The sequence below is a fragment of the Morone saxatilis genome, unplaced genomic scaffold (genome assembly GCF_004916995.1).
Source record: "Morone saxatilis isolate NCDOM2014 unplaced genomic scaffold, NCSU_SB_2.0 Contig0, whole genome shotgun sequence".
In the NCBI taxonomy this organism is placed as follows: domain Eukaryota; kingdom Metazoa; phylum Chordata; class Actinopteri; family Moronidae; genus Morone; species Morone saxatilis.
Window position 1 is genome coordinate 20,280,683 of NW_023339650.1, and position 9,093 is coordinate 20,289,775.

At 43.1% G+C, this 9,093-nt stretch overlaps 1 protein-coding gene and 1 non-coding gene across 4 annotated transcripts in view; one reads left to right on the plus strand and one right to left on the minus strand.

Moving 5' to 3' along the window:
- LOC118332977 (aspartyl/asparaginyl beta-hydroxylase-like) overlaps positions 1-9,093 on the minus strand; it is a 22,529-nt gene that overhangs the window by 6,408 nt on the left and 7,028 nt on the right. The window contains exons 2-12 of one of the 3 annotated variants that reach the window (XM_035668484.1): positions 4,737-4,784; positions 3,857-3,967; positions 3,701-3,754; positions 2,740-2,775; positions 2,419-2,463; positions 2,108-2,137; positions 1,966-1,998; positions 1,742-1,777; positions 1,196-1,243; positions 928-1,026; positions 78-113 (exon numbers count right to left, since the gene is read on the minus strand). In XM_035668484.1, coding sequence (XP_035524377.1) covers positions 78-113; positions 928-1,026; positions 1,196-1,243; positions 1,742-1,777; positions 1,966-1,998; positions 2,108-2,137; positions 2,419-2,463; positions 2,740-2,775; positions 3,701-3,754; positions 3,857-3,967; positions 4,737-4,784 — 576 coding nt within the window. The remainder of the gene's footprint in view (positions 1-77; positions 114-927; positions 1,027-1,195; positions 1,244-1,741; positions 1,778-1,965; positions 1,999-2,107; positions 2,138-2,418; positions 2,464-2,739; positions 2,776-3,700; positions 3,755-3,856; positions 3,968-4,736; positions 4,785-9,093) is intronic. The other 2 variants (XM_035668644.1, XM_035668562.1) reach the window with 2 other exon arrangements.
- On the plus strand, positions 318-391 carry trnai-aau. Its single transcript has one exon. It is a non-coding gene; the product is annotated as a tRNA-Ile (tRNA).

Here is a 9,093-nt window from a genome sequence, read left to right on the forward strand (position 1 = left end):
ACTTTATTTATCCCGAGGGAAAGTCAAGGACAAGCAGAAAGCTGCGTCAGTGAAGATGCAACAACTGCAGTTTTTACCTTTTTCTTTGAGCTCAGCCTGTTTCCCGGTTGTTCCTGTGACACAGGAGAGGAGACACACTGACATTTAACACTCAATGAGAAGAAAAAGAAAGATAAAAGATAAAAGTTGTTATGTTTTAATATTTATTGTAATCTGGGTGGACTTGAGACAACATTGTTTATTAAGGATGGTTTTATGTTTTTATGGAAAAATAAATAGGAAGAAAAAAATCTATGACATATGACTATTTCTTTTATGGCCGGTTAGCTCAGATGGTTAGAGCGTGGTGCTAATAACGCCAAGGTCGCGGGTTCGATCCCTGTACGGGCCATGTGGCTTTTAAAGGACAGGTGTGTACAGAGGACAGAATCTAACACTAACTGCCTACACATCAGCTCCTGGTGACAATGAGCTCAACTATAAACTATAAACCCTTTACATGGTCAAACTGTCATCTCACCATTGGCCACTAGATGGTGGTGTTTCACTGTTTCTGACAGAAGGGCTATATGTTATTGCTGATTGTCAGAAGCATTGTATATCTGCACCCTTTCAGTTTCATTATGGCGGGCAAAAGACAATTTCTTACAGAAGTCTTCCAAAGACAGCGTGTCCTTCTTATTGTGCAATTCCCACTGTTGATGAAAACTGGTGGAAACAATTGCTAGAAAGCACAAAGGTACCAAGGATTGTGAATGGAACCGGTTCAAGAACCAGAACTACCGGTAAGTTGGTGGAAAAGCGGCCTGATAGGACTTTCCCACAACCGTTTGGTGGGAGGGGCTTACTGGAGTGATACGAGGGAGCAGAAGGAGGTGAAGAGTTGTAACCCAACACACTCTAACAGCCCTGACTGTGTGTGCTCACCCTCAGCCTCTGGTCCGCTCTCTGTCTCTCTGGGTGTTTCACTCTGTGGTTCTGGTTCTGCTGCTGGTTCAGACTGGTTCTCTGCGTCTACAGCCGGCTCTGACAGGAGATACACAGCACAGTGTTTGTGAGCTTGCAGTTAGGGTAGGTGATGTATTTCAGAAGCAACAGATCTCATCACTTCAGCAGTAGTGAGTTCATGAAAAGCAGAATTTTTTTAGATTTCCTGACGTCAAAAGACTCTAAATTCAGATCATTCATACTGTACCTGCTTCCTGTGTGACTTTGGAGCTCGTTAAGTATTCCCCAGACTCCACTACACAACAAACAGAAAAAGAAAACAACATTAAGGCTTAATTTTAGCGAACACAGCTCACAGAGGCCGATAGCAGTGATAACGCTTATATATAAACAACTCTTATCCTTTTTTATGACTTTATTAGTGCATTCATTTGTAAATCAGAAGATCGATATCACTCTCAAGTCTGTACAAACAATATGAAGCTACAGACAGCAGCCGGTTAGCTTAGCTTAGCATAAAGACTGGGGAAACAGCTAGCCTGGACCATCGACCAGCAACTCTAATCATCATCTTTTAATCCACACTAAACAGGTCCTTTAACAAACTAAATAAAACAAATAACCCCCAAAATAAACAATAACAACTAAACAAACTAAAGCAAATATCACTTTATTAAACCAGAACACCGGAAAAACTAAAAAAACTACATAAACAAACCAACAAGAGTGAACCGAACCGCATCAGACCAAAGCAAACTGCGAGTTAAAGATCATTATTAACTGTTTGACTCACCGACGCTCTCCTCTGGCGGCGGCTCCTCCAACAGAACTGCAACAAACGTACAACAACCATCACTCCATCCGCTCTAGCTGCACTATTCGCCGTCCTCGTCAACGCTACCTCTGCTGTGGGAACACTAGCTTGTTCCCAACCAGGCGAGTCTTCCAGCTTTCATTTACTAACATCAGCTCGCTCTGCTAACCTCAGCACATGTATCATTCAGTCAAACCACTCACCTCCAGTTGTGTCTACGCCGTCAGCCTGATCCTCTGAAACAAAGAGATAAACACACAACCATCAACACAGCAGGAGCAGCTTATTATAAAACTACAGACATTTAGTAAAAGCAGAGGACAGAGGAAAAGAGATTTTACTCACCATAAGGATGCACGCTGTCTCGAGGATCATCTGTAACACACACACACACACAGACGCACAAACGTCTCAGTAACAGTTTAATACAACAGTTTAAAGGCTGAGAGCAGAAATCAGCAGCAGGAAGAATGAATGATCATCTGAAACACAGACTGGCTCTTATACTGCAGAGTTTCAACTGAATATTATATTTCTGGGAACGGACAATAGGAATTAAATAATCCAGACTTATTAAAACATATTTTATTAACGTGAAACATGCAGCGCTGTCTCTTCGGCTGTTTGAATTCACTTATCATCGTCAGAAAACTGACCTGGCACAAAGTCGTCTTCCACCAACGGAGGGAGAGGGACAGCAGCTGGAGATACCAAAGCACACAGGTTAAACACACACACACACACACACACACACACACACCACACACACACACACAGGAGCCATATGAACAGGTGTGTGTGTCTCGGTAGCAGAACATCAGCTGATGTTTCAGAACTGTTTTGCAGACACAGATAGAGAGAGAGAGGGTGTGAAGCTACGAAGGTGAGAGTGAAATGTTCAACATGCAGGAAAACCTTCACAGAGACACATCCAAACACAGCAGCCGCTAAGCCACACAGTGCGCAGCAGGACCAACCTTGGATTTCAGACTCCACATCCTGAGATCTAGAGACTGGATCAGACACAGACAGATCACAGGTGGATCACAGGGCAGACAGCAGGTATCAATACAGACTGACGCAGTGAATAAAAGTCTGCCAGATACACAATGTGGCCATAAGTATGTGGACACCCAGCAGTGAGTCTGTTTCCTCTTTATGGCAGCTGTACGGGGGTGAATCTTTATACAAGTCACCTGTAAGTTATATTAGGGTTTAATGTTATGTACAATTAAGGGTGTGGTCGCTTTGAGTGACAGGTGGGCTTCATTCTGCCCGTCTCAGCTCCACCTCTTTTCCCATTTCTGGATTAACAGAGAGCAGGCGGAGTCAGGAGAGGAGACGGAGGGCAACGATACAGTAAAATGTTGTATAATACATCCCGTTGTAACAAATAAATAAATAAAAGAGCAAAGAAAATTCAACTTGCATTTATTTTTAATGATTTAAGACATTACAACTACGTTATACTGCACAGAAGACATTGTTGAGTTGTTTCCATAGAGATCCAGATGGAAAACGAGCCCACAGTGTGTAACATGACGCAAGAAACTGTGACCACAAAGTCTGAATGAATGTCTCATACTGCCAGCGCCAAACAGGACTTTCCATTTTATGTTAACGTAAAGAAGAATAAAGTAATCTGAGATGTCTAAATGATCACCGTGTGCTATCATCCACTCACCACCAGGAGGACAACGAGGGGGTGTCCACATACATATATATATTAAAGCAAATAACAAGCAAATAATCTGAAGGAGGAAAAGTAGCGTTTGAATATCAGAGCAGCTCGCACACAGCAGCAAATACAAAGAGCAGTGGAGCTGCTGTTTAATCAGTTACAGAGAACAAACAGTGATTATCTGTGCTGCCGATCAATACACATCCAAAAGAAACACCTTCCTCATTATACACGCTGTTAGCTGTGACGTTACGTACCTTCGTCATCGTCATCGACATCGACATCGACAGGTGAGGGGCCGCTCTCTGAAACTGATCAATAAAAACTGAGTTCAAGAAAGCAGCAACTAGATGTTTTTGTACCCTCACGATCTATAATGTCTACAAATTAATGATTTATTGATATTAAAATACCTGACACAGTCTCCTCAGCTGGTGTTTCGGATGATGTGACCTCTGTTGGCTCCGCCCCCTGTGGCTCTGCAGCTTGCTGATTGGTTATTTCAACCACAGGCTCAGTGGTTTCTTTGGTATCAGAGATGGAGGGCGCCATAGAGAAGATACAGATATATTAAAGTTAAAAACATGGTGGATCTATAATGTGTAACAGTTCCTCATTAAACAGTATAAATCCCTATATGTTCTGTATGATAGTGAGTTGTGTGTCTGCGCAGAAGCTGTCCACACATTGACTGTTATCCCAGTTCCTGAAGCACATTTTCTACAATCACTGTTTAGGCTGCTTTGGTGGCTTTTTAACCTCTAGATTCTGAACCGGATGAAGGATATTTAAGTCATCCGGCACATACTGGACTTACAGTGTTAGTGGTTTTAATCAGCAGTCTGTTTGTTTTGGAGAGAGGAGCCGCTCTGTGGAAATAATTGGGGGCTGCGCACGGTAGAAGAACCCCTCCTGAACCATGAACACTGAAACTCCCATGATCCCACAAACAGTAATACACTAATAGTTTAAGTCCCTTTATGACCCGTTTCACTGCAGAGGATCCCACTGGCAGTACTGGTTGTACTGGTTGTACTGGGTGACAATGAAGCTGGGTGGAGCTGATATGAAGCTTCTGTGACTCTTTGTTACTGTTCAGTCTCTTCTGACACAGATCTGGGGTCAGAGTTACGCTCAGCAGAGGTCAGTGGGGGCAGACGCGCCCTCGGGTCCAAACTCACAGGTGGGAATATAATGAAACACTGGGAGGTTTTCTCAGGTATCAGGTCAGCTCGCTTGTCTGGGAGACAACAGTGTGTGTGTTTGTGTGTGTGTGTGTGTGTGTGTGTTCACCTGTTCTCTCCTCAGGTGAATCCTCCACATGTGGGGCCTCTTTCAGACCTGTTCAGTGGTTAGAAGTTCAGGGATCAGACACAGTCCGCCTCAGTGGGACATTTCAGTAGCATTCCTGTTTTGGGAACTTTTTTTCCAATTATCTGTCTGTGTTATGTATTTTAAAATCATTTTTAATAATCATACAAACTTAATAAGCTTCTTTTCTGAGAAATTCAGTGTTTTCTTCTCCCTGGCGGTAATTCTTCTATTACACAACTTACATTTACTTTCTGCTGCAACATTAAAGTGATGAACACATTAATGCATCAATAGTTTATTATATAGATTATTCTGGAATTCTGCATAATGAGTGCTTTTATTTTTGTTACTTTTCTACTTAAACTATGTAAAATTTTGTATTCCTCCACTGTGGTATCATAACTGATACTCAGAGTACTTCTTCCAGTACTGATCACCACATAAGCAGCATAATGCCCTCAGAGGTGGAACCATCCGACACAGGCATTATTACCCCTTACAGATCTGATGTTGGTTTACAGTTGCAACAGTGCCTCACAGAAAACAACAGGTGTTCTAATTCAATCAATTCATCAACCAAAACCTTGTAGATTATTGTGTATTATATTTAATGCAAGAGAAGAAACCCCCACACCAGCAGCAGCAGCGAGGAGGTCAGGAGTCTCTGATTATGTTCTGAGGGAAGGAAACGAGCGTGAGAGAGCGAACAGAGGAGGAAGCTGTGCTGGAGGAAGATAGCAGTGAAACACAAGAGCGAGGACGTGATGTTCATTACTCAGTTCAACCAGGGAACATGTAGGGCTGCCTCTCTCTCTACACAGCACTCTGATATTTCTATTACACCAAGAAGGAAGACAAACATCTTGATTTGAAAACCAAGATTGATTTATTTAAGATCACATTATGAAGGAAAAATCAACATTATCATTATATTTTAAAGTCGGTGCAATTAACAGACAGAAGAATGCAAGAATGGTGGATTCATTCTCTGATTGCAGCCTTTAAAAAGGTCCAGTGTGTGCAGCTCACTTGTTTCTCTTTCCAAGTGCGAGGGAGAAACTACGGTGCCCCTATGTAGATCCAGTGTTTGCATTGTCCCTTCTGGGCTACTGTAGAAACATGGCGGTTAAACATGACGGCCTCCACGGAAGGAGACCCGCAGCGTCTGTAGATAAAACCAGCTCATTCTAAAGTTACAAAAGCTCCCATGAAAGCAGTAAAATCACACATCTGTCTCTAATACAACCACTGTTTTAATAACTGACAATGCATGTTTTAACTGAATGAGTATTATTTCTGTTAATGTTATGTTAACTAATACTCTCTTAGATTGTCAATATAAAGCAAATCCAATGACTTACAACTCGTAAAGCGATGCATCCTTTAGTGGAGCACTACACAGCACACCTACTTTCATATGATAACAATAAGGGCAGAATTATGTCTCTCTCTTATTATTATATATTATTTATATCTATCTCCACCCCAACTAGTTATTTCAACCCCCTTTTTTGATTAAATATAACAGTCTGGATGTTTAAATGTGAATATTTTCTGGTTTCTTTAATCCTCTATGACTGAATATCTTTGGGTTGTGGACAAAACAAGACATTTGAGGACGTCACATATGGATTTGGACAACTAATTGACTGATTGTGAAAATAACCATTAGTTGCAGCTCTCGTGTCCTGTGAGTGAAACATTTTGTGTCCTGCTACACGTCTCTACTGCACATATCACTTATTACGAGTTCAGCAGACGTTTGAACTGCTATTGCATTGAACTCAACCCTTCTTCTCCTCATTAGATGCACTAAATGACATTTAACGAATACTCATATAACCAAAGTAGATAAATACTAGCCAGAACAGTGGATTACATTCCTGTGTACGAGGAACGATCCTATCTGACTTAAAAAAAAAACCCACAATGCAACAAAAGCAAACATCTCAAGTATAACTCTATCTGTAAGTGAATTCCTTAAGTTGAACCCTTCAGTGAGTTCGTGCTCTGGTGATGAGGTCTTAAATAACACCAGAATAACAACAGAACAGAGAACGAATCAGAGATAAGACAACGGGGGTCGACTCTCTTCTGCTTCTCAAGATTTACAATCTGTCTTCACCAAAAATAAAACTCAAAACATTTACATCAACCCAGCATGCAGACAGACAAACAGCAGGATGATCAAGCTTCAAGCAAACAGATCATTTTAAAGAAATAGTTTTCACACTTTGTTGAGGGGGACATTTCCCTTTTTTACCTGCCCGACACATTTCAGGATCAATTCTGAAAACACCCTTAAACCACTGCACCATCAATCAATACACCATGTTATATATTATATTTAGCAACAATCACCAGTACTTAAGATGGGTTGAATGGACAAATGTTGTATCGTGTGTGTTGATTCTCTTCTACAATGTCACCACTGATGAATGCTAAGTTGTTTCTTACCGTGGTTAGCTAAAGACTTTAAGACCACGAGGTAGCAACTGGAGCTAACCCCTGATAGTCGGCGCGAAGAGACGAGGAGTCGACGCACTTTTCACGAGTCGGATATTCGCAGAAAAACAAACGTCAAACGGGAACTGCGGCTTGTAACCGGGATGACGACGACGTGCTAACTGTATTAGCTGCTGCAACTAGGTACTTAACGGTCCCATCAGCTGATTGTACCTGGAGCCAGGTGAAAATGTACTGTGCATTGATCTGAACACATCATTACATCAACTGCTCTAAAATATAATACAAAAAACATCAGGGGCCAGATGCATAAAACAAAGACTTCTACTTCTGTTTTATAAATCTCAATCAATTATCCATAAATGGACGTAGAAACACCTTAAAAAACCCGTCTGCATATCGATACTTAGATATCAGATATTGTTCACATTACAACTCACTTTATTACTGACTGATTACAAACAATATCACACATTCTCCTTTAATAAATACAGGAAGAGTCGTACGTGTGCATCCTTTATACATCTGGCCTCAGCGATCGAGAGAAAGCAAACACTTAGCGGTTAAGAAAACTGTCCTGTAACATTTTTTTTCAACGAGAGCCGACAGTCACAGAGGAAGGCCACGCCTCCTCCGACCCTGCAGCCAATCAGAGTTCTAGCACCATTTATGAGATCTTTTGTACCGCGTGGTCATTTTTTCTTCCCGCCCGCCGTCGTCGTCTTCTCCTCTCTCCGGACTGCGGACACACTCGCTCTGCCACTCCTCTCCTCCGCCGCCGGAGCTTTCGCCTGCGTGGTGTTTGTTTTCCTCTCGAGGGGCTCTTGTTTCTTCGCGGCGTTGCGTTCCCTCTCCGCTCGCTCCGCCGCCATCTTAACCCGAACAGCCTTCTCTCTGGCGAGCCTCTGCCTCTCCATCAGCTCTTTCTCTCTGGCGAGCCTCTGCCTCTCCATCAGCTCTTTCTCTCTGGCAAGCCTCTGCCTCTCCATCAGCTCTTTCTCTCGAGCCGCTCTCTCCTTTTCGGCCCTCGCTGCTTTCTCTTTCTCCAGCTTTTCCTTCTCTACTCTCGCCTGTTCCATCCTCTCCTTCTCCCGGGCGACCCTCTCTCTTTCCTTCGCCGCTCTCTCCATCCTCTCCTTCTCCTCTCTCGCCGCCCTTTCCTTCTCCAGTCTTTCTTTCTCTGCTTTCTCTTTAGCTGCTTTTTCTTTCTCTAATCTCTCCTTCTCCTGAGCGATTCTTGCCCTCTCCCTGGCGATGCGCTCCCTCTCCATCTTTTCCCTCTCTTCCTTCTCTCTGGCTAGTCTCTCTTTTTCCAGTCTTTCCTTTTCTGCTCTCTCTTTTTCCCTGGCGATTCTTTCCCTTTCCTTAGCTATACGTTCCCTCTCCAGCCTTTCTTTTTCAGCTCTTTCTTTGGCTATTCGTTCCTTTTCTGCCCTCTCTCGCTCCATCCTCTCCTTCTCGAGTCTTTCCCTTTCTTTAGCGATGCGCTCCTTCTCCAGCCTCTCTTTTTCTGCTCTTTCTTTGGCAATGCGTTCTTTTTCTTGGCGTTCCTTCTCTCTGGCTAGTCTTTCCCTCTCTTTGGCGACGCGCTCCCTCTCCATCCTCTCCTTCTCGGCCCTCTCTGTTTCCAGTCTTTCTTTCTCCCGTTGTTCCCTCTCCGCCTTTTCCTTGGCAAGACGCTCTTTCTCCATCTTTTCTTTCTCTGCCCGCTCTCGCTCTAGTCGTTCCCCCTCTTCTCTGGCCGCCTTTTCTTTGGCCAATCTCTCCATTTCTTGTCTCTCTTTTTCCGCCCTCTCTCGAGCCACTCTCTCTTTCTCTGCTTTTTCTTTTGCTTCCTTCTCTATCCTCTCCTTCTCCGCCTTCTCCATCC